Source organism: Capricornis sumatraensis, chromosome 4 (assembly GCF_032405125.1).
Source record: "Capricornis sumatraensis isolate serow.1 chromosome 4, serow.2, whole genome shotgun sequence".
In the NCBI taxonomy this organism is placed as follows: Eukaryota; Metazoa; Chordata; class Mammalia; order Artiodactyla; family Bovidae; genus Capricornis; species Capricornis sumatraensis.
In genome coordinates this window covers 68,757,922-68,785,718 of record NC_091072.1, presented here as the reverse complement: position 1 = coordinate 68,785,718, position 27,797 = coordinate 68,757,922, and the positions used below count along the sequence as shown (strand labels likewise).

The following is a 27,797-nucleotide window of genomic DNA, read 5'->3' as shown; positions in this document are numbered from 1 at the left end:
TAGTACATGCACTCTTTTAATAAGCACAGTGGCTGGCTCGTAGGAAACAGTCACTAATGGTGCTGTTAGGAAATAGGTGGTCATGCAAGAATGCCTATGTTGGATAAGGGAGGAGGTGGTGAAGGAGGAGGTAGTGAGTTTGATTATACTTGTGGTAATGTCTATTTAATTCTAAGGGTTAATAGGTTTTGCATACATTCTCTGACAGGGCATTGGAAGAGAAGCAAATACAATGGTTGGAAGAAAAGCATAAGCTTCATGAACGTATCACTGACAGAGAAGAAAAGTATAATCAAGCTAAAGAGAAATTGCAGCGAGCTGCAATTGCCCAAAAAAAGGCAAGTGGTTCTTATTAAATTATTTCTGTAGAGTAAAAACATAACTATTTTTAGGAGAATATAATACATAATTAAAGCAGACTTTAGTGGTATGTTACGTTTGATATTTAAACATGACATTTTGCTGTCAACTTTGCAAAGATAAATTGGGAACATGCAAACTACTCAACAGGTTTATTTCAAAATATGTGTACAAGTCAGTTTTTCAGAACCCACATACGTTTTTCCACAGAGATGGTAGTTTTCATTGATAGTTTCTAGACCAGCCCATACAAGGCTCATTTAACTCATTCTTCACTTACAGTGTGATTAGGTCTGTTTCCGCTGTACTTAACCAGTTCTTGTAACATTGTTTTTGTGGTTCCAATACTTTTTTGTTTCCAACTCAGGAATATAGGAGCAAGTATCTCCTTGCCCCAGCAGAAGGAACTAGGACTCCCCTGGCTTCTGAAACACCTGTGATAGTTCTCACACTCATGATCTTTTTAAAACTTCATCTTTGCAGGCGTATTTTCTCCAGAACCTAAAAATTTAGTCCAGGGCATCATGGAAGTAATGTAACCAGGTGATTCATCTAAGTCAGTGGTTTTTACAACAGCAGACCCAAGGAATGCAGCATAGCCCCATTAGTAACCATGGCTCACTATGGCAGCAATTCAGCAGTTATTTTTAGCAAGATTGGCACATGTATGTTGGGTGAAGGGGAACGTAGTTTAAAAAAAAGAGAAAGTCCCATAAATGAGTTGTTATGTCTTCATTTCATAAGTTCCCTTAGTACTGGCATTGGTGTGAGAAAGTGAGAAGGTCTAAAGTGAGATGAAGGTACTTCAGGACATATACAGACTGGTGTCTTAATGTCTGTATGTTTATTGCTAAGTGCAGTTGTTCATATTTGCTTAAGAGAACTGTATATTATATATTCTGAATTTGGAAATAAAGGACGCAGTTCCTAGTGACTTGTTTATGTCATTAGACTTAACTGCCAAATTTGTCCTGATAGTTGGAGTGACAACATGAGAAGCCTAAACATTGTTACTTCCCCACTTTCTTGGTTTATGAATATTGCATTTCTTTTTTTTGTATGCTAAAAGTAGTATAACAGTGAGATTATGAAACAGTACTTAATTATATAGGAATACCAGTGTTTTATACTCAAATATACTTATGTTGCTTCATTGCTTTTTCCTGAGTCTATCACTTCTCTTTCTCTTTCCTTCTGCCCATATAAGTACTGAGCAGTGTATGGATATTGATGGGGTTTTAGTGAAGCTATTTCACGGCTTGGGATGATCTCAGAAATCCTACTTATGCCTCCGTGTATTGTTTGAAGCCTAAAAGCATCTGAAGCCAGGTTTTAGCTGGAAATCATTAGAAATTACAAGGGCTGATTTTATTTTTCACAGAAAAACTTTTATGTTGAGGCTTTAGAGGTAAGTATCTTAGAGATCAGATTCTAATTATTGAGGTTAGGTTGGGTTGACTTCCTTCGGCGCAAAAGTGACATCCAGTGGTGAGAGATTATCAGGTAATAATAGGTAACAGATACCAAGGGAACATTTCATGCAAAGATGGGCTTGATAAAGGACAGAAACGGTATGGACCTAACAGAAGCAGAAGATATTAAGAAGAGGTGGAAAGAATACACGGAAGAACTGTACAAAAAAGATCTTCATGACCCAGATAATCATGATGATATGATCACTCATCTAGAGCCAGACATCCTAGAATGTGAAGTCAAGTGGGCCTTAGAAAGCATCACTACGAACAAAGCTAGTGGAGGTGATGGAATTCCAGTTGAGCTATTTCAAATCCTGAAAGATGATGCCGTGAAAGTGCTGCACTCAATATGCCAACAAATGTGGAAAACTCAGCAGTGGCCACAGGACTGGAAAAGGTCCGTTTTCATTCCAATCCCAAAGAAAGGCAACGCCAAAGAATGCTCAAACTACCACACAATTGCACTCATCTCACATGCTAGTAAAGTAATGCTCAAAATTCTCCAAGCCAGACTTCAGCAATACGTGAACTGTGAACTTCCTGATGTTCAAGCTGGTTTTAGAAAAGGCAGAGGAACCAGAGATCAAACTGCCAACATCCACTGGATCATGGAAAAAGCAAGAGAGTTCCAGAAAAACATCTATTTCTGCTTTATTGACTATGCCAAAGCCTTTGACTGTGTGGATCACAATAAACTGTGGAAAATTCTGAAAGAGATGGGAATACCAGACCACCTAACCTGCCTCTTGAGAAATCTGTATGCAGGTCAGGAAGCAACAGTTAGAACTGGACATGGAACAACAGACTGGTTCCAAATAGGAAAAGGTGTATGTCAAGTCTGTATATTGTCACCCTGCTTATTTAACTTATATGCAGAGTACAACATGAGAAATGCTTTACTGGAAGAAACACAAGCTGGAATCAAGATTGCTGGGAGAAATATCAGTAACCTCAGATATGCAGATGACACCACCCTTATGGCAGAAAGTGAAGAGGAACTAAAAAGTCTCTTGATGAAAGTGAAAGAGGAGAGTGAAAAAGTTGGCTTAAAGCTCAACATTCAGAAAACGAAGATCATGGCATCCGGTCTCATCACTTCATGGGAAATAGATGGGGAAACAGTGGAAACAGTGTCAGACTTTATTTTGGGGGGCTCCAAAATCACTGCAGATGGTGACTGCAGCCATGAAATTAAAAGACGCTTACTCCTTGGAAGAAAAGTTATGACCAACCTAGATAGCATATTCAAAAGCAGGGACATTACTTTGCCTACTGAGGTCTGTCTAGTCAAGGCTCTGGTTTTTCCTGTGTTCATGTATGGATGTGAGAGTTGGACTGTGAAGAAGGCTGAGCGCCGCAGAATTGATGCTTTTGAACTGTGGTGTTGGAGAAGACTCTTGAGAGTCCCTTGGACTGCAAGGAGATCCAACCAGTCCATTCTGAAGGAGATCAGCCCTGGGATTTCTTTGGAGGGAATGATGCTGAAGCTGAAGCTCCAGTACTTTGGCCACCTCATGTGAAGAGTTGACTCATTGGAAAAGACTCTGATGCTGGGAGGGATTGGGGGCAGTAGGAGAAGGGGACGACCGAGGATGAGATGGCTGGATGGCATCACGGACTCGATGGTTGTGAGTCTGAGTGAACTTCGGGAGATGGTGATGGACAGGGAGGCCTGGCATGCTGCGATTCATGGGGTCGCAGAGTCGGACACAACTGAGCAACTGAACTGAACTGAACCTGAAAGAGGGGAGAAGGTGGTATTTTAAGAAACTTGCAAAATAACCTTTGATCAGTATTGACCTCGGATGAATGTTTTTCCTACTGAAATAACTGCCAAATGATGTGTATGAATATAGTAAATACCTATTTTACTTTAAAAAATGTAATCTGTGGATTATGATTTTAAGTTGTAAAAAGTTGTTAATTCAGTAAATAATTATGACCCAGAGCTGTCCCATCATGTGGAACACTACTCTGTAGGCTTACGACTGTACCTCAGTTAAAGTGAAAAAACAGACAATATATGTGACATGGCAATAGTCAAAAGTATGCAAGTGTGTGTAATTTTAGGGCTGGAAGGTCTTAGTATTCAGGTAGAGTTTTGCAGATTAGGAAGCTGAAGTGGCAGGTAGCCAAGATCACGTGACTAGTTAGGAATGCCATGACTGAAACCTACATCTTTCTATTCTTAGTTCTGTGTTTCTTCTGCATTGTTAGTCTTTTCGTTTCCCCCTTTCTTTGATTCCAGATACTCTACTGCTCTTCTCTGCATTGTAGCCATAATGCACATGAGTCTTATTTCTTGTGGCAAAACAGTCACTATAAAATTAATTTCTTTAACTCAGACCCTTTTCCCATTCAAATTAATGTTTCTGTATGAAAATTTTGGCTTATAGGATAGCATAAAGAGGATTCATAAAATTGCAGTAGACTTTTAAAATTTCTTTAGATGACGAAAGTCACAACTTTCTTACGTGGTAAGATTTAAAACAGGTCAAATATGTATTAACTCCAGAGCAGAAATCGTAATCCTTTAGAGTTACTTTCCTGTGAGAGGTTCTTATAACTGGGGAGTAGCAGCTTGATCTTTTTCCTACAGGCTAGGTGAGATGGCTCACTGCCATCTGACTGTGTTCATTTACAACTCCAACCTCTTTAACCACAAAGCTTATGTCCTTTCTGGTAAGTGACATTACACAAAGATGTAACGACAGTGTGTAATGATATTTTGTTGATTGTTTGGAAAAGCTTGACCAAGTGTCTTGAGTTGAAATGCCCTTCTGTAACTGATGACTTCTCTATATTTTCCTCACATATTCTTTAAGTGTGAGTATGAAGAGCAATCTCTTGGTAGGACAATGATTTGTGCTTTTCCTTTTGAGGCACTTGAAGTAACTTGTGATTTTTATTCTAAGGTATATGTCTTTGAAATAATTCTTGGTTAGTGGTTATGAATGGTTTAGAAAAAGAAATGAACCGTAGTCTTAAAGTTGTAAAATATCTATTTAATATGTTTTGTGGCCTGGCATTATGTTATACACTGAGCAGAACAGAAGCCGTGGTTGATTCCTGTCCTTTTTGACCATATAATCTAATTGGAGAAATAAAATAACATCCAATACCTAAAGAATCTATTAGTCACTTCCATGTGATCTGTATGGACACTAAAATTTGAGAACCACTCTCTTAGAAGAAAGCTTGAAGACAGACTAGTTAGAAAGCTATTACAATAATCTTAAAATGACGTAAGAGGTCTGGAATTTGGGCTTGCAGTATAGAATGAAGGTGAAGGATGACTCCTAAAAGTATTCCAAAAGAAAAAAAATTACTATTACAGTGCTAAATAAGAAGGAAAATAGGAAGCATTTTAGTTATGAGGGGATATAAGAAGAGTTGTCATAATGAAATAAAGAGCATGTGTCAGTTGAGTACAAAGAGAAGATGTATTTGACTAAACACATGTCCAGTATAAACTGGTAACAGTGCATCCATGTAGACAAGTCCTGGACTCTCAAGTGAAGATATTGTGTAGGTAACCAGAAATAATGGAACATAAAGCATGAAGGTCAGTAGTTCAGATTAGAGATGTATAATTAGACCCTTCAAATTTGGGGAATGGCTGAGAAATAAAAGGACTATGAACTAAGTTGACTGAGAAAGTAGCTGATTTAGTAGAGGAATGGTCAGATGATCATAGAGGTAGAAGCTCTAGTATGTTGTTATATAAGCCACAGGAAAGAAAGATATTAAAGATAAATGCTCATGATTGTTGAAGAGAGTTCACTGAATTTGGCTAGAATGTGGTAAAAGGAAAATTTTAGCTTTGATTCTTGCATCAATATCTTTTGATTTGTCTTTTCTCTTTTGTGTTGTAATGTTTATAGCACTAAGGCATCCATTTGATTATCGTGTGATTGTATCAGACTAAAATCAAAATTAAAACCATTTCTTACAGCCACTTTCCCCTCTGGACTTTGATTTCTTTCAGTGGAGCACCATTCTTCCAATCACTTATGCTTCAAACCTGTGATTCATCCTGAGGGCTCCCTTTTCCCAAATCTAGTCAATCCCTGTATTAGTTTCCTAGGGTTGCTATAACAAATTACTACAAATTATGTGGCGTAAAGCAAGGTGGTTATAACTAGGTATTACAAATTATGTGGCTTAAAGCAACAGAAATGTATAATGTTATAGTTCTAAAGTTAGAAGTCCAAAACCAAGGTGTCCATAGGGCCATGCTCCCTCTAGGGGCTCTGGGGTAAGGGTCTGCTCCATGCCTCTCTCCCAGCTGCTGGTGGATGGGGCCTCTGTCTTCACAGGGTGGTCTCTCTGCGCATCTGTCTGTGTGTCCAGATTTCTCCCTTTTTATAAGAACACAAGTCAATGTTGGATTCAGGGCCTATTCTCATCTTAACTCTACCCTTTTTTAAAAAATAACACTCTGGAGTGTTTTCCAGGACCAAGAACCAATTACATAATTTTCTGTATACCAACTGGGTGTCTGACTGTTCAGTTAAATTCTGATACCGCATCAGCTCCTGCAGATTGAAGGGTCCCATCTCATAAGGCTGCCCGCATGCCAGATGACGGGTTCACAGTCCTCTCCACTGTTGACCGAGAGCTGTTAATCGGGGTGCCTGTAAAACCCCTGCCCAGATTCTATGAAAACACTTTATTCATATTTACTGGTTTATTATGATACGACTCAGGAATAGCCAAATAGAAGAGATGTGTAGGGCAAGGTATGGAAGGGATGGGATGTGCCACCCTTCTAGCAAATCAGTGTACTCACTGTGCTGGAGGCTTTCCAGGTATCCTTGTTAAGCCATTTGATAGCTGTTGGTCTCAATACCCCGCCTCTCAGAAGCTGAGAATGGGAGGTGGGACGAGGGCTGAAAGTTCCTACCTTCTCACCACTTGTTTTTTCTAGTAACTAGTCCTATTTTAAGACTATCTAGGGATCTCATCCTAAGTTAACTCATTAGTATTAACTCAGAGGGCTAATATTGAAAAGGGCTGATTATGAATAGCAATAGGAAAAAGACCAAATATGTTTCCTTTTATATCACAGTCACATTCTGTGTAAACATATTATGGAGACACTCTTCTACCCAGTACAGTCACTGGAGCCTGTGAACTCTTCCTTTATAATGTATCTCACACTGTGCCCACCTCATTTCTTTTTACTCCTATTGCTAACATCTGAGCTCAGACTCTTCTCTACACAGTTTCTCTGTATTCATTTAGTCAGTTTACTTAACAAATTTATTGAGAACCTGCTATATGCTACGTATTGTTTTATTTGCAGTGATATACAAACAAAGACTGTACTAAGGAGCTTATATGATAGTGGATGGGAGACATGGGGTAAAGAAACAAATACATATCAGGTGGAGATGTGTGGTAAGGGGAAAACCAGTAGAGATAGAGGGTGGTGGTTTATATAGGTGATCAGGGAAGGCTCTGATAAAGTAACATTGTGCAGAGACCTGGAGGAAAGAAGGGAGAGGCCATCTTTTGTTTGTAGGGAAAGAATGTTCCAGAGGAAGTAGAAAGTAAAAGGTGGAGGCAGGAGTCGACTTGGTATGTTGAAGGAATACAAGAAGGGAGACCTGATTAGCTGGAATGGAGAGAAGTAGGAGGAGGCTACGTGATGTTGGGGCTTTTTTTTTTTTTTGCATTTTATTCTGAATAATAGGAACACACTAGAGAGTTTTGAATTGAGACATGATATAATCTGAATTATGTTTTAAGAGAATTTCTGCCTGTTGTGTAAGCAGGGCAAAGAGGATGCAGGAAGACCACTTTTCCATAGTCCAGATGAGAGCTGTAGAGAACTAGTAGTAGACTGGTGGTAGGATTCTGGATACATTTTTTAAGGTGGAGCTTACAGTGGTTATAGGGTATTAAGGAGATATATCAAAGGTGACTAAGATGTTGGGCTTGAGTACCTAATTAAAGGAGAATTGCTGTTTACTGACATGGGAAAGACCTTGGATAGGACAGATTCAGGGATAAAACAGAGATGCCCCCTTTGGACACATTAACTCTTTGAGGTGCCCACTAGACTTCCAAGTGGAGACATTAAGTAATCTGGTGATTATATGAATCAGGACTTCAGGGAATAGGACTGGGCTAGAGATAAAGATTTGAGGCTCACCAATGTGTAAATGGTATTGAAAGCAATGTGACTAAATGAGGTCACCTAGAAAGTGAAGGAAGACAGAAAAGAACAGGTTTGAGGATTGAGTTTTGAGGAATTCCAAACTTTAGAAGTTGGGAAGTTAAGGCAGAGTGGCCGGTATGATAGGAAAATAACCAGTAAAGTATTGGATGCCAATTGAAGAAAATCAGTCACTAGGCTGCTCTGTCTGTCACCAACTCCCTGAGCCTACTCAAATTCATGTCCATCGCATCGGTGATGCCATCCAGTCATCTCATCCTCTGTTGTCCCCTTCTCCGGCCTTCACTCTTTCCCAGCATCAGGGTCTTTTCCAGTGAGTCAGTTCTTCACATCAGGTGACCAAAGTATTGGTGCTTCAGCTTCAGTGTCAGTCCTTCCAATGAATATTCAGGGTTGATTTCCTTTAGGATTGACTAGTTGAATCTCCTTACAGCCCAAAGGACTCTCAAGAGTCTTCTCCAACACCACGGTTCGAAAGCATCAATTCTTCGGTGCTCAGCTTTCTTCATAGTCCAACTCACACATCCATACATGACTACTGGAAAAACCATAGCTTTGACAACATGGACCTTTGTCAGTAAAGTAATGTCTGCTTTTTAATAAGCTGTCTAGGTTTGTCATAGCTTTTCTTCCAAGGAGCAAGCGTCTTAATTTCATGGCTGCAGTCACCATCTGTAGTGATTTTGGAGCCCAGAAAAATAAAGTCTGTCACGGTTGCCACTGTTTCTCCATCTATTTGCCATGAAGCGATGGGACCAGATGCCATGATCTTAGTTTTGAGTTATAAATGTGGAGTTATAAGCCAACTTTTTCACTCTCCTCTTTCACTTTCATCAAGAGGCTCTTCAGTGTCAATGAAAAATTAATCAGTCAATATAAGAAAGAATTGTAAAATATTATTCTAGACAAATTTGAGGATTATAACCGAAGAGCATCTCAGAAAGCTCTCAGAGCTGTTTCCCCCATTAGAAGTCAAGATGCAGCTTATTATTTAAGTTTTTTTTGAGACAGAGAGCTGTACATTAAATGACGTATTATTGACAGTTTACACAATCCAGAATTAAGCACCATTGTTATATGGGTCGTGTGACCCTTTACAAGATCAAGAGGGAATGTTATCTTTCAAGGAGTTGTCTTATTGATGCTAGGAGAATGTTGCCATTTATGGTTGAGCAGATATTCCGGCTGATGGGGGAGATTTGGTCAATGCATAATGACAGATACACAGTGAGAGGAGATGAGGCCAAAGGCAGAGAAGAATTTTTATGTTTAAATTTTTCTTGTCTTCCCATAATGTGAACTTTATTTCACAATGGTAAGATGATAAAATAGTAAGATGAAGACAGATTTTCTTTGGCTATATGAGTATTAAAAAGAAAACTAGAGGAAAACAATATAATGGGAAGGACTAGAGATCTCTTTAAGAAAATGAGAGACACCAAGGGAACATTTCATGCAAAGATGGGCACAGTAAAGGACAGAAATGGTAGGAACCTAATAGAAGCAGAAGATATTAAGAAGAGTTGGCAAGAATACACAGAAGAACTATACAAAAAAGATCTTAATAATCTGGATAACATGATGGTGTGATCTGTCACCTAGAACCATATATCCTGGAGTGTAAAGTCAAGTGGGTCATAGGAAGCATTACTACAAACAAAGCTAGTGGTGTGCTTAGTCGCTCAGTCATGTCCAACTCTTTGTGACCCCCGTGGACTGTAGCCCACCAGGCTTCTCTATCCATGGGCATTCTCTAGGAAAGAATAAGTAAGTATAAGTGTGTTAGTCACTCAGTCGTGCCCAACTCTTTGTGACTGCAGCCCACCAGGCTCCTCTGTCCATGAGATTTTTCCAGGCAAGGATACTGGAGTGGGTTGCCATTTCCTTCTCCAGGGAATCTTCCCAACCCAGGGATCGAACCTGTGTCTCCTATATTACAGGTAGGTTCTTATCAACCCAAGGACCAAACTCAGGTCTCCTGCATTCCAGGCAGATTCTTTACTGTCTGAGCCACCAGGGAAGCCCAGAGCTAGTAGAGGTAATGGAATTCCAGCTGAGCTGTTTCAGATCCTAAAAGATGATGCTGTGAAAGTGCTGCACTCAATATGCCAGCAAATTTGGAAATCTCAACAGTGGCTGCAGGACTGGAAAAGGTCTCATTCCAATTCCAAAGAAGGGCATTGCCAAAAAATGTTCAAACTACTGCACAATTGTACTCAATCTCACACGCTAGCACGGTCATTCTCAAAATCCTTGAAGCTAGGTTTCAACAGTACATGAACCAAGAACTTCCAGATGTTCAAGGTGGATTTAGAAAAGGCAGAGGAACCAGAGATCAAATTGCCAACATCTGTTCGATCATTGAAAAACCAAGGGACTTCCAGAAAACATCTATTTCTGGCTTATTGACTACACTAAAGCCTTTGACTGTGTGGATCGCAACAAACTGGAAAATTCTTCAAGAGATCAGAATACCAGACCACCTGACCTGCCTCCTGAGAAAACTGTATGCAAGTTCAGAAGCAACAGAACTGAATATGGAATGACAGACTGGCTCAAAATTGGGAAAGGAGAGCATCACGGCTATATTTTATCACCCTGTTTATTTAACTTCTATGCAGAGTACCTCATGCAAAATGCCGGGCTGGATAAAGTTCAGGCTGAAATCAAGATTGCTGGGAGAAATATCAATAACCTCAGATATGCAGATGACACCACCCTTATGGCAGAAAGCAAAGAGGAACTAAAGAGTCTCTTGATGAAGGTGAAAGAAGAGAGTGAAAAAACTGGCTTAAAACTCACCATTCAAAAAACTAAGATCATGGCATCTGGTCCCATCACTTCATGACAAATAGATGGGGAAACAGTGGTAATAGTGACAGACTTTTATTTTCTTGGGCTCCAAAATCACTGCAGATGATGACTGCAGCCATGAAATTAAAAGACGCTTGCTCCTTGGAAGAAAAGCTATGACAAACCTAGACAACATATTAAAAGGCAGAGACATTACTTTGCCAGTAAAAGTCCATCTTGTCAAAGCTATGGTTTTTCCAGTAGTCATGTATGGATATGAGAGTTGGACCATAAAGAAGGCTGAGCGCCCAAGAATTGATGTTTTTGAACTGTGGTGTTGGAGAAGACTTCTGAGAGTCCCTTGGACAGCAAGGAGATCAAACCAGTCCATCCTTAAGGAAATCAACCCTGAATATTCATTGGAAGGACTGATGCTGAAGCTGAATCACCAATACTTTGGTCACCTGATGCTGGAAAAGATAGAAGGTGGGAGGAGAAAGGGACAACAGAGGATGAGATGGTTGGATGGCATCACTGATTCAATGGGACGTGTTTGAACAAGCTCCAAGAGATGATGAAGGACAGGGAAGCCTGGCATGCTGCAGTCCATGGGGTCACAAAGAGTCGGCCACAATTGAGCGACTGAACAACAACCTGTGATCGTTGTTGGTGGCTTTGTCCCAAGTTGTTCCTGTGGAATAGTAGGTATGCAGGTCTGACTGAAGTAGAACATAGTTTGTCCAAGGACTTTTGTTGTGAAGAACAGAGAGCTGGGGTGGGAGCAAAGGCGGCTTTTAAGAAGAAGTTATAGGATGATTCAGTTGCAGGGGGAAAACTGATAATGCGGGAGAAAGACGGCAAATGAAGGGACAATGTGTTTTAGTAGGCAGAAGGGCATTAGATTCAGTTCAGAGGGGGAAGGGATTGGGACACAGTGTCTCTGTTGTAACTGGAAAGACGACAAAATATTTAGTTATAAATTCCTGATAAATTGATGGATGTAATGGGAATGTGTGGAAATTCTCTACTGATTGCTGCTATTTTCTCAATGTGAAAAAGAATCTGGGTCACCAGCTCAGACTGTGAAGAGTGGAGGTCTAACAGATTTGAGGAGAGACCAGAAGTTGTGAAAGAATACGAGTTTGGGAGAGTGATTGGATTAAGGGAATTAATAGAAATCCCAGGTACCCTCTGGGGCCCATTTGACGTCGTTTAGTCACTAAGTCATGTCTGACTCTCTGGGACCCCATGGACTATACCCTGCCAGACTCCTCTGTCCTTCGGATTTCCACAGCCAAGAATAGTGGAGTAGGTTGCTATTTTCTTCTCCAGGGGATTGTCCTGACTCAGGGATTGAACCCATGTCTCCTGCTTGGCGGATGGATTCTTTACCACTGAGCCACCTGGGAAGCCCCATTTGAAGTTAGTGCCGGTTAATTTGAGACTAGTCAGCATAATTTTGTGTATGTGTGTGTGCACGTGTACATGCCAGCTATATTTCAGTTGCTATAGGTCCAACTGTGCAGTTAGTAGAGTCGTATTTAACTAAGGTCAGTTTCTCCAGGTTAGTTTGAAGACGGAGACTTGAGTCAATATAATGAGGGATCTGTGAGGAAATTAAGATAATGTTAGAGTCTAAGGCATTCATTGAGTCTACTAGTCAACCAGCCATGCGGCTCTTTTATAACATTCCAGCTCAGTTCCTGGCAAAGAAGAGTGCTCAGTAAATGGCTGTTTGTTTTTACAATGATGAGGATAACAGTGTCATGACCCTATCTATCTTCAAGAAGCTTATCTCCAGATTTTCCTCTAAAGAGGCAAACTTCAGGGTCCATCTTTTACATTGATGCCATATTAATCTTTTCAAAACAATGTTTTTACCCATCAGTCCACTGCAGGAGAACCTTCAGGGGAATCCACATTCTTATAGAATTACAGATTCTTCTTATTCAATTCTTATCCTTTCTAAAAAGCTTTTTCTCATGTTTTTTGTCCTTATTTGGAGTTCCCTCAGAAATCCCTACAGTTTGTATTCCTATGATTAAAATAGGGCCCAATTAAGTGGGTACTCTGTATATGTATGTGTATATAAATATACATACTTGGTTAAGATTTGGTGAAAGTGAAAAATTGCTACAGTTTAAATGAGCAGTAAAAATGGAGAAATATAACTAGATTTTAAGATTAAAGTTTTATATAATCATATAATAATGAAGTATTAAGCATTTCCATCTTTAAAATGTCTGCTGATAGTTGAACTAAAATACCTAAAAGGAGCATATGCTTTTGATAATAACAGACTAGGAAATATGTGGATCAGCTCTCCACATGAGAACTAGAAGAAGCAGACAAAATATTTTTAAAAATATCCCCATGAAGGGCAGTGAAGAATTAAAGAGGCCAAGGTCCTGGAGAGAGAGAAACCTAGAGAGGTGAGCACGGCATTTGGCTGCTTTTCCCTTAGAGGAGACTGCCAGTTCTAGAAGAGAGAGCGGAGAAGTGAAGCAGAGCTTTTGACAACCTCATAGGGAAACAAAAATCAGAGTTCAGAATCTGCTAGAGAGAGGGTCTCAGGTCTGAGTCCACTAGTGCTTTGGGTTGACATTGTGAAGGAATATACCCTTGGACTAAGAGTGAACTGAAAATAGCTTGGTCCTTGCAGGTATTGAAGCACAACTTCAGATAATCTGTCCTTATAACTAGATTAAATTAACCCCTATTTGTTGGTGTTCCTAGCTGCCTGCCAGAAACAAGTATAAATCTTTTCTAAGGGAAACTAACATTGTAGGCTTCAAGTTACTTCCTCAGTTTTTAAATTGTAATATCTATCCCTAAATAAAAAATAAACATAGACATCACTGCACATTTATTGGAATGACTAAAATTCAAAACACAGTATCAACTGCTGGTAAGGATATGGAACAATAGGAACTTTTTTTACTGGTGGGATTGTAAAACTATACAGCCATTTTGGAAGATACTTTGGCAGTTTCTTACAAAGCTGAAATAGTCTGGCCATACAGTCCAGTGATCACACTCCTAAGTATTTATTCAAACGAGTTGAAGACTTCCGTTCACACACGCACACGCACAACACTATGCACAAACATTTATAGCAGCTTTGTTCATTATTGCCAAAAGTTGGAAGCAAGAAATACGTCCTTAAGTAGGTGCATGGTTAGAAAAAACTTTGCTATATCCACACAAGAGAATATTATTCAGTGATAAAATGGAAATGAGCTATTAAGCCATGCAGAGATATGGAGGAACCTTAAATGCATATTACTAAATGAAAAGAGCTGGTCTGAAAAGACTGTTTGCTATGTGATTTCAAATACATGTCATTCTAGAAAAGGCAAAACTGTGAAGACAGAAAAAATATCCATGGTTGCCAGACTGTGAGATGAGGGAGTAGGGATAAACAGGTAGAGCACAGGGAACTTTTATGGCAGTGAAACTGTGTGTGTGACGCCACAGCAGTGGGCATGACTGACCAATTAACACACAGTAGATGTGTTAATTGGATACATGACATTATGCATGTGATGGAACCACAGACCTGAACAACACAGAGGATGACAGTGAAAACTGCGGACCTCAGTTAATAATAATGTATCAGTACGGGTTCATCAGTTTTAACAAATTTCTATTAATAATGGTTTAAAAATAGTTGCATGAGGAAATAACACTGAAAATCAAGAGAAGTAACAACCAATGTAAGCAAACCCCCCCACAGGGGATCCAAGTAATGGAGTTATCAGGCATAGACTTTAAAAGTACCATGTTGTGTACGCTCCAGAATAAGTGCTTGAGAATTGGACCAGAAAACTAGAAGACATTTTTTTAAATGGCAAATTGAGAACTAAAAAACACTGAATTAACTGAATTATGAACTCTGTGGGTAGATTTAGCAGAAGTCAATGAAGAGAAAATATACAATAGAGAAAATTTAACTTGCCAAGGTTGATCAATCTGAACAGATGGTGATAAAATTGATTCTCCCCAGACTCCTCATAGGTAGATAAGTAAATAAACACGAATGGACAATATAATGGGCCCTGGTAGCTCAGACGGTAAAGATCTGCCTGCAGTGCAGGTGACCCGGGTTCAATCCTGATGAAAAGGGGGATATCACTATCCATCTTACAGATGTTAAAACAGAATATTATAAAAATAACTATGTTAATATTGCAATTTAGTGAACAAATTCCTTGAACATGTCAATAAAACTAACAAAAATTAGGAAATCTAAATAGTCCTGTATCTATAAGGGAAATGGAATCCTTAATTTAAAACCTTCCATAGAGAAAATCTGATACTTGTATAATAAAATAATTACCACAGTAAGTCTAGTTAATAGTTAACATCCATCACCATACATGGCCACAGAATTGTTTTTCTTGTGATGAGAACTTTTAAGATAAGTCTCTTCAGTTCATTCAGTTCAGTCACTCAGTCGTGTCCGACTCTTCACGACCCCATGAATCGCAGCACGCCAGGCCTCCCTGTCCATCACCATCTCCCGAAGTTCACTCAGACTCACAACCATCGAGTCCGTGATGCCATCCGGCCATCTCATCCTCGGTTGTCCCCTTCTCCTACTGCCCCCAATCGCTCCCAGCATCAGAATCTTTTCCAATGAATCAACTCTTCACATGAGGTGGCCAAAGTACTGGAGCTTCAGCTTTAGCATCATTCCTTCCAAAGAAATCCCAGGGCTGATCTCCTTCAGAATGGACTGGTTGGATCTCCTTGCAGTCCAAGGGACTCTCAAGAGTCTTCTCCAACACCACAGTTCAAAAGCATCAATTCTGCGGCGCTCAGCCTTCTTCACAGTCCAACTCTCACATCCATACATGACCACAGGGAAAACCATAGCCTTGCCTAGACGGACCTTAGACGGCAAAGTAATGTCTCTGCTTTTGAATATACTATCTAGGTTGGCCATAACTTTTCTTCCAAGGAGTAAGCATCTTTTAATTTCATGGCTGTAGTCACCATCTGCAGTGATTTTGGAGCCCAAAAAAACAAAGTCTGACACTGTTTCCACTGTTTCCCCATCTATTTGCCATGAAGTGATGGGATCAGATGCCATGATCTTCGTTTTCTCAATGTTGAGCTTTAAACCAACTTTTTCACTCTCCTCTTTCACTTTCATCAAGAGGCTTTTTAGCTCCTCTTCACTTTCTGCCATAAGGGTGGTGTCATCTGCATATCTGAGGTTATTGATATTTCTCCCGGCAATCTTGATTCCAGCTTCTGTTTCTTCCAGTCCAGTGTTTCTCATGATGTACTCTGCATATAAGTTAAATAAGCAGGGGGACAATATACAGCCTTGATGTACTCCTTTTCCTATTTGGAACCAGTCTGTTGTTCCATGTCCAGTTCTAACTGTTGCTTCCTGACCTGCATACAGATTTCTCAAGAGGCAGGTCAGGTGGTCTGGTATTCCCATCTTTTTCAGAATTTTCCACAGTTTATTGTGATCCACACAGTCAAAGGCTTTGGCATAGTCAATAAAGCAGAAATAGATGTTTTTCTGGAACTCTCTTGCTTTTTCCATGATCCAGCAGATGTTGGCAATTTGATCTCTGGTTCCTCTGCCTTTTCTAAAACCAGCTTGAACATCAGGGAGTTCACAGTTCACGTATCGCTGAAGTCTGGCTTGGAGAATTTTGAGCATTACTTTACTAGCATGTGAGATGAGTGCAATTGTGCGGTAGTTTGAGCATTCTTTGGCATTGCCTTTCTTTGGGATTGGAATGACAACTGACCTTTTCCAGTCCTGTGGCCACTGCTGAGTTTTCCAAATTGGCTGGCATATTGAGTGCAGCACTTTCACAGCATCATCTTTCAGGATTTGAAACAGCTCAACTGGAATTCCATCACCTCCACTAGCTTTGTTCATAGTGATGCTTTCTAAGGCCCACTTGACTTCACATTCCAAGACGTCTGGCTCTAGATTAGTGATCATATCATCATGATTATCTGGGTCGTGAAGATCTTTTTTGTACAGTTCTTCTGTGTATTCTTTACACCTCTTCTTAATATCTTCTGCTTCTGTTAGGTCCATACCATTTCTGTCCTTTATCGAGCCCATCTTTGCATGAAATGTTCCTTGGTATCTCTAATTTTCTTGAAGAGATCTCTAGTCTTTCCTATTCTGTTGTTTTCCTCTATTTCTTTGCATTGATCACTGAAGAAGGCTTTCTTATTTCTTCTTGCTATTCTTTGGGACTCTGCATTCAGATGCTTATATCTTTCCTTTTCTCCTTTGCTTTTCGCCTCTCTTCTTTTCACAGCTGTTTGTAAGGCCTGTGCAGACAGCCATGTTGCTTTTTTGCATTTCTTTTCCATGGGGATGGTCTTGATCCCTGTCTCCTGTACAATGTCACAAACCTCATTCCATAGTTCATCAGGCGCTCTATCTATCAGATCTAGACCCTTAAGTCTATTTCTCACTTCCACTGTATAATCATAAGGGATTTGATTTAGGTCATACCTGAATGGTCTAGCAGTTTTCCCTACTTTCTTGAATTTAACTCTGAATTTGGCAATAAGGAGTTCATGATCTGAGCCACAGTCAGCTCCCGGTCTTGTTTTTGCTGACTGTATAGAGCTTCTCCATCTTTGGCTGCAAAGAATGTAATCAGTCTGATTTCGGTGTTGACCATCTGGTGATGTCCATGTGTAGAGTCTTCTCTTGTGTTGTTGAAAGAGGGTGTTTGCTATGACCAGTGCATTTTCTTGGCAAAACTCTATTAGTCTTTGCCCTGCTTCATTCCGCATTCCAAGCCCAAATTTGCCTGTTACTCCACGTGTTTCTTGACTTCCTACTTTTGCATTCCAGTCCCCTGTAATGAAAAGGACATCTCTTTTGGGTGTTAGTTCTAAAAGGTCTTGTAGGTCTTCATAAAACCGTTCAACTTCAGTTTCTTCAGCATTACTGGTTGGGGCATAGACTTGGATAACTGTGACATTGAATGGTTTGCCTTGGAGATGAACAGAGATCATTCTGTCGTTTTTGAGATTGCATCCAGGTACTGCATTTCGGACTCTTTGTTGACCATGATGGCTACTCCATTTCTTCTGAGGGATTCCTGCCCACAGTAGTAGATGTAATGGTCATCTGAGTTAAATTCACCCATTCCAGTCCATTTTAGTTCACTGATTCCTAGAATGTCGATGTTCACCCTTGCCATCTCTTGTTTGACCACTTCCAGTTTGCCTTGATTCATGGACCTGACATTCCACGTTCCTATGTAATATTGCTGTTTACAGCATCGGATCTTGCTTCTATCACCAGTCACATCCACAACTGGGTGTTGTTTTTGCTTTGGCTCCATCCCTTCATTGTTTCTGGAGTTATTTCTCCACTGATCTCCAGTAGCATATTGGGCACCTAATGACCTGGGGAGTTCCTCTTTTGATATCCTATCATTTTGCCTTTTCCTACTGTTCATGGGGTTCTCAAGGCAAGAATACTGAAGTGGCTTGCCATTCCCTTCTCTAGTGGACATTCTGTCAATAAATAAATCTCTTAGCAGCTTTCAAATCTGCAATGCAGTGTTATTAACTATAATCACCATGCTGTGCATTACCTCCATAGGACTTACTTATTTTTTAACTGAAAGTTTGTACGTTTTGATCTGCTTCACCCACTTCACCCATCCCTCAACCCCTGCCTTTGGCAACTGCCCATCTGTTCACTATATCTTTGAGCTTATTTTATTTTAAAGATTATACATATAAGTGAGATTACGTGGTAGTTTTTCTCAGTCTAGTTTATTATACTTAGCAAAATGTCCTCAAGATCCATCCATGTTGTTGCAAATGGCAAGATTTTCTTTATAATGGCTGAACCATATTATAATGTGTGTGTACCACATTTTCTTTATCCATTTATCCATTGATGGACACTTGCTTCCATGTCTTGGCTATTGTAAGTAATGCTTCAGTGAACGTGGGATGCATATGCCTTTTCAAGTTAGTATTTTTGTTTTTCTCAGATAAATATCCAGAAGTGGAATTACTGGTAGTTCTACTTTTGATTTTTTGAGGAATCTCCGTACTATTTTCCATGTGTGCATGCTAGTTGCTAAGTTGTGTCAGACTCTTTGTAACCCCATGCACTAGAGTAGCCCACCAGGCTCCTCTGTCCATGGAATTTTCCGGGCAAGAATACTGGAACGGTTTGCCATTTCTTACTCCAGGAATCTTTCAACCCAGGGGTGAAACTCGGGTCTCCTGTGCTTGCTGCATTGGCAAACAGATTCACACTGAGCCACCTGGGAAGCCCACTGTTTTCCATAGTGGCTGCATTAATTTGCATAGTGGCTGCACAATCCTACCAATAGTGCAAGAGGGTTCCCTTTTTTCCACATTCTCACCAACACTTATTTCTTGTCTGAAAATATCCATTCTAACAGTTGTGATATCTCATTGTGGATTTTACTTGCATTTCTGTGATGTTCAGTTCTTTACATAGACAACAAACAGAAAATAAAATATTTAAATCCATTTACATTAGCATAAGGAATAGAAAATAGGAATAAATCTAATGAAAGATATGCAAGACTACACTGAAAACTACAAATATTGCTAAGAAAACTAAAGACCTAGCTAAAGGAAACTATACCATAGTTGATTTGAAAAACTCAATATTATTAAGATGTCAGTTCTTCCCAAACTGACCTACCAATTAAATGCAATTCTAATCAAAATTTCAGTAGTTTTCCTTGTGGAAACTGGAAAGTAGATTCTGAAATTCATATGAAAGTACAAAGGACCAGAACAACCAAGGCAATCTTGAAGAACAACAAAGCTGGAGGACTTAAAGGATGTGGGGTCAATTGGTTATCCTTAACCCAACCTAATTAGATAAAAATGAACCACAGACCCAAATGTGAGGGTAAAAAAACAAAACTGCTAGAAAGAAGCCTGAGGAGAAAATCTTACAGATCTTGGGATAAGTAAAGATTTCTGAAACAGAACATTAAAAAAAGAACTAGTCCTAAGAGATATAATTGATAAAGACATTAAAGTGTCACTTTTTTTTTTTAAATAAAATGACACTCTTAAGAGAAAAAATATTACCACACACTGGGAGGTCAATCTGCCACACATATATCTGACAAAGTATTCATATTCTGAATATGTAAAGAATTCCTACAAATAAACAGATTACTCAAAATATTTTCTTAAACAGGGAAAAGACTATGACAAACATTTTATTAAAAAAGGATATCCAGATGGCCAGTATGCATAAAAAGATACTCACCCTCATTAGACAACAGGAAAATGCAAATTAAAGGTACAGTGACATATTATCCTATTCCACCAGAGCAGCTAAAATTTTAAAAGACTGACCATACCAAGTGTTGGTAAGGATGCAGAGCAGTTAGAACTCTCATATATTGCTGGTGGGCAGGTGATGACTAGGCTTTCCTGATGGCTCAAATGGTAAAGAATCCACCTACAATGCAGGAGACCTGGGTTCAGTCCTTGGGTCAGGAAGATCCCCTGGAGAATGGCATGGCAACCCACTCCAGTATTCTTGTCTGGAAAATCCCATGGATAGAGGAGCCCAGTGGGCTGCAGTCCATGGAGTCACATAGTCAGACACAGCTACGCATGCACACAAGATGTGATTAATAATTTGTTAGAACCACTTTAGAAAACTGCCAGTTTATTAAAGTTAAAACATATATATTCTGTATGACTCATTCCTGAATATGTACTCAAAGAGAAATGAGGACATATGTCTACCAAAAGCATATTCAGCAGTGTTCATAAAAACTTTATTTGTAGCAGCTTCAAACTAGAAACAATTCAAATCGTTATCAAGAGGAGAATGGATAAAATATGAGGTATTTGTAAAATGGATAATGGGATAACAATAGAGAACTGTGCAATAAACACAACTTAATCATAGAGATGAAATGTTGTACAACAAAAAATCGAGAGATGGAAGTATATACACTGTATGATTTCTTTGATGTGTGTGGGTGAATAGAGTCCCGAATCATCTGTCAATACATAAATATATACTTGCGCTAATAAAGGACAGAAATGTGGTTTTAGTGCCAGGGTAGGCAGTGAGGGAACTCTGCCTGTAAGCAATACCATGAATAAATCTCCCAGTATTGAGTAAAAGAAAAAAGCCATCTGTAAAAGAATGTGCGCTATGATTCTGTTTGCATGAAGTTCAAAAACAGGCAAAACTAAACTGCAGCTTTAGAAGTAGATTAGTTGGTTATGTTTTCAGAGGACAGGGAGAGTAGAGATTCAAAGGAGGGAATGGTAGGGGCCCTTTTGGTATGCCAGTGCTCTTGACCTGTGAGATGACACCAGTGTTTGCTTTGTGGGTTTACATTCTGCTGTACATTTATATTCTACTCATTCTTCAGTAAGCCTGTTATCCTTTAGTAAAGAGTTAGAAACCAAAAACCTAAAAGGTCTATAGTTACTAAATGAGTGTCAACATTTGTAGGTGTTTTTCTGTTGTTTTTTTTTTTTTAAGGCAAACTTTTTATAAAATTAAAAAGGTATTACCTTTTTCATTTACTTGTTTTGCATTATACATTGATTTTTCCATATTATTAGAAAATTTTTCTGTTTAGAAAGGCATGCTTTCAAACTGAGATGCATCCATAATCAGTCTTAGCTGTCTGATCCTTTAATTTACTACTTTGGTAGTGATTTATCAATTGCAAACTTGCTTTTAATTTTAAATTTATAGTTATTTTAAACCCACGATATCTTCTGGGAGAATGAAGAGCTCATGATTACCAGGTGACAGGCAAACTCATTAGTAAAATTTGACTTCTTCCCTTCTTAGAATTTTTATCTGCACAGTTTCCTTATTGATGCTAATTTTCTGGTTTGGCATTTGTAATAGTTCTGTTTGTTACTTTGAGGGTATGAGCTAGATCTGTGCATTATTATCTTTGCGATTTTTAATAAGCATTGTATCCAGTGATCTTTGCTCTGATTATTCACTGAAAATACTTATCTCTAAGTGAAATTTTTTTGGTCGAGTAAAATATTCACTATATAGCTTTGTTCAAATAGGAGAGTATGTATTACCATACTTGTTCGTATTAATTGTTTCTCTCTTTTTTTAGAGAAAATCTCTTCATGAAAACAAATTAAAGAGACTGCAGGAAAAGGTAGAAATCTTAGAGGCAAAGAGAGAAGAATTGGAAACAGAAAATCAGGTGTTAAATAGGTAATATGTTTGTTTGTATATATGCCCCATGTGGTATTTTGATGTTATAGAACTTTGTTTCTGAGTATAATGTACTTGGGTTGCTTTTAAAATATAAATTGAAAACAATCCTAAAACTTCATTAGACTCCTCATTCATTATCTTTGCTATTTTTTTTTCTGATTGAATGTTTCTTCAAACCAGAAGGTCTTTAACATATGCTTTTCTGTTTTGTATGGTTGGGACTGATGGAAAGGTCAGTCCCTGGCTTTGGTAGCCGGGAGTAGTGTAAATCCTTGCTGCTGAGACAAGACCGTTTAGTGATTACAAGTTCGAAATTGTGGCCACTTAGACAACTTTGAGTTGTCAAATTGACAACTCAACAAGTTGTCTCAAATTGACAACTTTGAGTCAAGGCTCAGTTTTTTACTGTTTTGGTGTGGAAAATATTATTGGGCAGTAGTTTCTGGTTTTTATTTATATCCAAGCACAACTAATAATCTGCATCATTAGCAGTTTTGAGCAGAGATTTACCATTTTAATTTAGTAGTAGTGGCATTGTATGACCCATGTGATTTAAAATCTTTTCAAATTCAGCTAATTAGTGGAAGTCTTCAGCATTGTGGAGAAGGAAATGGCACCCCACTCCAGTATTCTTGCCTGGAGAATCCCATGGATGGAGGAGCCTGCTGGGCTACAGTCCATGGGGTTGCAAAGAGTCGGACACGACTGAGCGACTTCACTTTCAGCATTTAGACAGTATCAGACTTTTCTGTAATGGAAGTTGCCTGTATATCAAGCAGTGATGCTTTACAATGTGCACTGGTCTTTTTGGGTATAATTAGTACTAAAATGTGAACAGTTGTGTGTGGTTTTTTTTTTTTTTTTTTAAGAACATCCAGGAGGTTTCCAGACTGTGGAATAAATGCCAGTTTTACAAATACTCTCTGTTCCAAAGTGAGAAGCCACCACATTCATTCTAAAACAAAATTCAACTTATTTCAAAATTAATGGTTGTGGAGGAAGTGTTATCAATTCAAGAGTGGGCAGCTATGGCACAGATCACCTAGAACTTTAAATGGTTTTGAAACTATATTTGATTACTTGTGATTATTAGGAAATTAATGTCCAAAAAAGTGGTGAACTGTGAAGGCCTGAAAAGTTTTTTTTAATCCATGTCATTTTCTCTTAAGTTGGGTAGTTTGACCTTTGTCATTAGGTACATTAAAAAATAGGACAAAATTAATTAGCTATGTTTGACCATAGTTTGGAGAAGGCAGTGGCAACCTACTCCAGTACTCTTGCCTGGAAAATCCCATGGACAGAGGAGCCTGGTAGGCTGCAGTCCATAGGGTTGCTAAGAGTCGGACACGACTGAGCGACTTCACTTTCACTTTTCATTTTCATGCATTGGAGAAGGAAATGGCAACCCACTCCAGTATTCTTGCCTGGAGAATCCCAGGGACGGGGGAGCCTGGCGGGCTACCATCTGTGGGGTCGCACAGAGTCAGACACTACTGAAGTGACTTAGCAGCAGCAGACCGTATTTCACCTACAAAATTCATAATATTCAACCTGGTATTTTCTCTATTTCTGTTTGATTCCTGAAGTAAAATAAGGCACTTTTTTTTTTTTTTTTTTGAGGAGTCCTTTTAGTTTCAAGATTCATGGGTTGGGGGAGTAGAATTAAAAATGTCAAAATGTTTTTAATCTCTGACTAATTGTCAAATAAAACTTTAAGTTGACAGCCTACAGGGCCAACAATAACACATATAACTAAGATGCCATGTCATGTTTCTGTTTATCTTTCTAGGTAAACCGCATTTTATGTATTGCCATTTTCTTCTCCAATTTTAAGTATTATATATTGGTAAATCTTAAAAATCCTTCCCTCCCAATTATGTTCTGTGACTCATACTGTTCTTCAACAGAATATAACTGTATTAAGCAACAGAAATGCTTTTCCTTTTTAAGACAAAACGTTCCATTTGAAGAGTATACAAGGCTTCAAAAAAGACTAAAGGATATACAGAGAAGACATAATGAATTTCGAAGTTTAATTTTGGTTCCTAATATGCCTCCATCAGCATCCATCAATCCTGTTAGTCTTCAGTCATCAACTGTGATTCCAGGCATGGAATTGTCCTTTCCTCCTCACATGCAGGTATGGGCATTTATTTTAGGAGAAAAAAGTTAGATAGATACTTCTGTAAGTTTTATGTGTTTAAATAGTTAAATACCTAAATCTTTACCAGAAAAATTGCTGAGAGGCACAGTGGATTTGAATCTATCCTTCAATGATGCTGCTAGGAGTAAAGTCTCCTACTGGGGACCTGAAAGGAAGAAACTGATAAAGTCTTTGAGTAGACTGTTGAGTTTGTAGGTCACTCATACAATTCTGATTATTACCTGCATTTATGCAAAGGTACTGTACTATGTGCTTTCCGAACAATATTTAATCCTAATGGAAAAATGCTTTGAGGGGAGATATTAGTATTCCCAGTTTGCAGATGAGGAAGCTGAGTCAGAGAGGTGAAGTGACTTGCTCAAGGTCATAACTGAGAGCTGAGTTTCATACCTAGATCTGTCTGTTTCCAAAACTTGAGTGAGTTTTACTTTATCAAATCCCTGAGATGTTGAGGGAACCAAATTGATCAGATGACTTTCAGAAGATGAACTGTTAATAAGCAATGACATTTTGTAATGTTGTAAGCAAGGAAGATTTTTAATGTTGTGAGTCCCTGAATTGTACTTCTGATGAAGTGCTTTGTTTATATAATAAACTTCTGTTAAAGTCATCTTGTTGGAAAGTTGCCACATTAGTACACCTGGGCCCTGCTTTACTATCATCTAATTTATTCTGTGGTGAACTTTAAATCTAGAGAAGAACAGACTTTGGGTATTGGCTGAAGGCTACAGCCTGAGGCAGGAGAAAAGGGAGGACTAGTTGGTAGTCTAGACCGTGCTGGTAGTGTTAGACTGCTGAAATGGTCATCCTTTTCTTGCCACATGTTGCAGACCTGAATAAAAGAGGCACTGAGGCCACTGCCTAACGGTTATTTTTCCACCAGTTTTTCTAACAGCCTTTCTTGCAATGCTTTTTCTGTGCTTTTAAGGAGGAACAGCATCAAAGGGAACTCTCTCTACTTCGCAAAAGACTAGAAGAACTTGAAACAACACAAAGGAAACAACTAGAGGAACTTGGATCTCCTGGGGAATGATTTGCTTGGAGAAAAGGCAGATCAAAAGGGATGAAATCAGTGACTCAATAAAGCTTGAAGTTTTAATGTATGTGGCATTTTAGATACTTTATTACTGTTTGCCAAAACACTTGAATGTGCCTCAAGAAAAGGTACTAGCTACACGCTGTGTTGCATGAATGTCAGGATTTTAAGGTTATGGTAATGATAAGTGAAGCCCTAAGACAGCGTCAGAGATATTTAGAATATTATTGACAACCCTTTGAGAATGTAAAATAAATGAACAAATAAAAAGGAACTAAATAGGGAATCACGTTTTTCAATTATCAATTTTACTTTGTTGATTTTTTTTTTGGGGGGGTAGCATTTTGCCTAAATAGGACTATGTTGCATTCCCTCTTCTTTGGGGTGCTTAGCAATCACATGGTCAGAAACGTTTTCTGGTTTACTATATGTAAAAGTTACAAACCTCTAGTTCTTGAAAAAACTTAAGATATCTATATATATATTACACAACACTACCTTTTCTAAAAGCTGTGTGCACATAATTTATTAAAAGCTTAATAAATATTTTTCTAGTTATATTGTTTTGTGTTTAATTTTGTGTTAACCATACAGTGTAGAAGATCTCACTAATTTTGGCTTCACTGAGTTAGAATTAGTAGAAAATAACAAAGTACAAATAATTAAATCCTGTGGCTGTATAACAAAACAAGGGCCATTTATTGTAAAACTTGAACCCAGTGGGGTCCCTTTAGAAATAATGTTGGTATTTAACTTTGTCTCCTACTGTTTTGGATCTAACCAAATTGTTATAAATGTTTTATTTCTCTGTGTCCCTAAGTATGCCATCATTTGCTTTTTTATGTAACATCTTTTAAAGGCATTCTGCTGGAATAACTTCATGTCAACAAGGCAAGGCTAAAGTCTGCTGGACTAAGTGAAATGTTCATTGTCTAGACGTCATCACATTCAGAATTCCAAGGTGACAGTGGAGGCCAGGAGTAAGATCGCATAGCCTTAACATCATTTAGAAGAATTTGAATTATTTTAAATTCTTTAAACATCATTTACTTACTACAGAATATAGCTGCTAATTTACAAAGCATATACAGTGACACTTTGTTCTTGAAAAATAATTTCTCTGGAGCTACTTAGAATGAAAAAATCTATTACTAGAAAATTTGAAGGAAGAAAAAGACAAAAACAGTCCATATTTACATCAAAATGTTTATTTTTGGATATAGACATTTAAAACATTCATCTCCAAGAACTGCTTCAATCAGGTATACAGTAAGAAATAGACTTTAAATCCCTAATACAGAAAAAAGTAACAGAATTAGTTTTTAAATGCTGCTGTAGACACTAGTGTTAGAAAAAAGAAAAGTTTATAAATGGTCTTGCACCAAAAAAATTGCAAAGAAACTTGAAAATAGAAATTGTTTGCCATTTGTTTCTCTGGTTGCTGTTTAATATAGACCCAGTGACTGATTGTCTTCAGCACACATCTAATTTGGCCATGTACTGCGTTTGGCTAACGTGATCCCAAATGTGATCTAGATAGTGCTTTTCACTGGAGGATTGACAAAACACACTACATACATTAGTGAATCTTCATACCACCTCAGTGAGGTAGGTTAGAAATATTATACAGAAATTGAGGCACAAAGAGGTAAGTGACTTGCCCAAAGTTCCCAGCAGCACAGTCCCTGGAAAAGGAGGTACGTCTCCACACAGGATTCAAGTGCCAGAGAGCCGGACAGGGACACCCTCATGTAGCATTTACTAAATACTGAAATAAAGCTGTAGCTGATCCTTTGAGATTTCTTAGCATTTCTGTACCCTAAAGAGGGGAAGTCTTTTGGGCAACTCTCCTACCCTTGGGTCTCAACTCTCCAGCTGTTCTCCTATGAATGTCTTCACATCAAGGCTGCAGCAGCCTTAGATGGGGACAAGACTTTTCATATAAAGAACCTCTGTGGTAGGATTTTTGAGGTGTGTCCATTGGAAAGACAGTGGTCAGAAGTGACAGGATTGGGAAGGCGCTTATAGGGCAATAAATGCTTATCTTCTCTGATCAGTTTGTTCAGGTGTCATCTCTCACTCTTTACCAGATAGTGAGAAGCAAAAAGAACTGCATTCATTTAAGACAAATGTACTTTTAAATCCTGCTATCTCATAGATTGTTGTTGGTAAGTGATTTTAAGGAATGTATGATCAATGTTTCATTTGCTACTTGAAAATTTTCCTTTCCTCGGTCTGGGATTTGGAGCACCAAGGGTAAAGGTGCCACAAAGAAAGTTTAAGAGTTGCCAATTAAACTTTTTACTTCTGGTTTAATAGAAGGAAAACACAGTGGTATTAAAATTGGTCATGAGCAGCAAAAATTCAGGAATAAAAAATCAGCAATAAAAAGACTACAATATAACTAGATAGGGAATTCTTTTTTAAAAAAAGGCATGAATAAAACAGGTATTCTTAACTCTTTCTCTTGTGAGGAATACTTTCAAAAAGTACATAGTAAGACTAAGATACCAAGTTGTATACTAATATTTTTCAGGCCACGGGCCTCAAAT

The 27,797-nt window shown here is 38.6% G+C and overlaps 1 protein-coding gene across 2 annotated transcripts in view; it reads left to right on the top strand.

The window, feature by feature from the left end:
- The window catches only part of CEP83 (centrosomal protein 83), a 137,479-nt gene extending 111,775 nt beyond the window's left edge, over positions 1 to 25,704 (top strand). For both annotated transcript variants that reach the window (XM_068970943.1, XM_068970942.1), the window contains 4 exons: positions 209 to 338; positions 21,939 to 22,042; positions 23,996 to 24,185; positions 25,138 to 25,704. In XM_068970943.1, coding sequence (XP_068827044.1) covers positions 209 to 338; positions 21,939 to 22,042; positions 23,996 to 24,185; positions 25,138 to 25,242 — 529 coding nt within the window. In that variant the 3' untranslated portion in view covers positions 25,243 to 25,704. The remainder of the gene's footprint in view (positions 1 to 208; positions 339 to 21,938; positions 22,043 to 23,995; positions 24,186 to 25,137) is intronic.
- Positions 25,705 to 27,797: the final 2,093 nt, after the last annotated feature.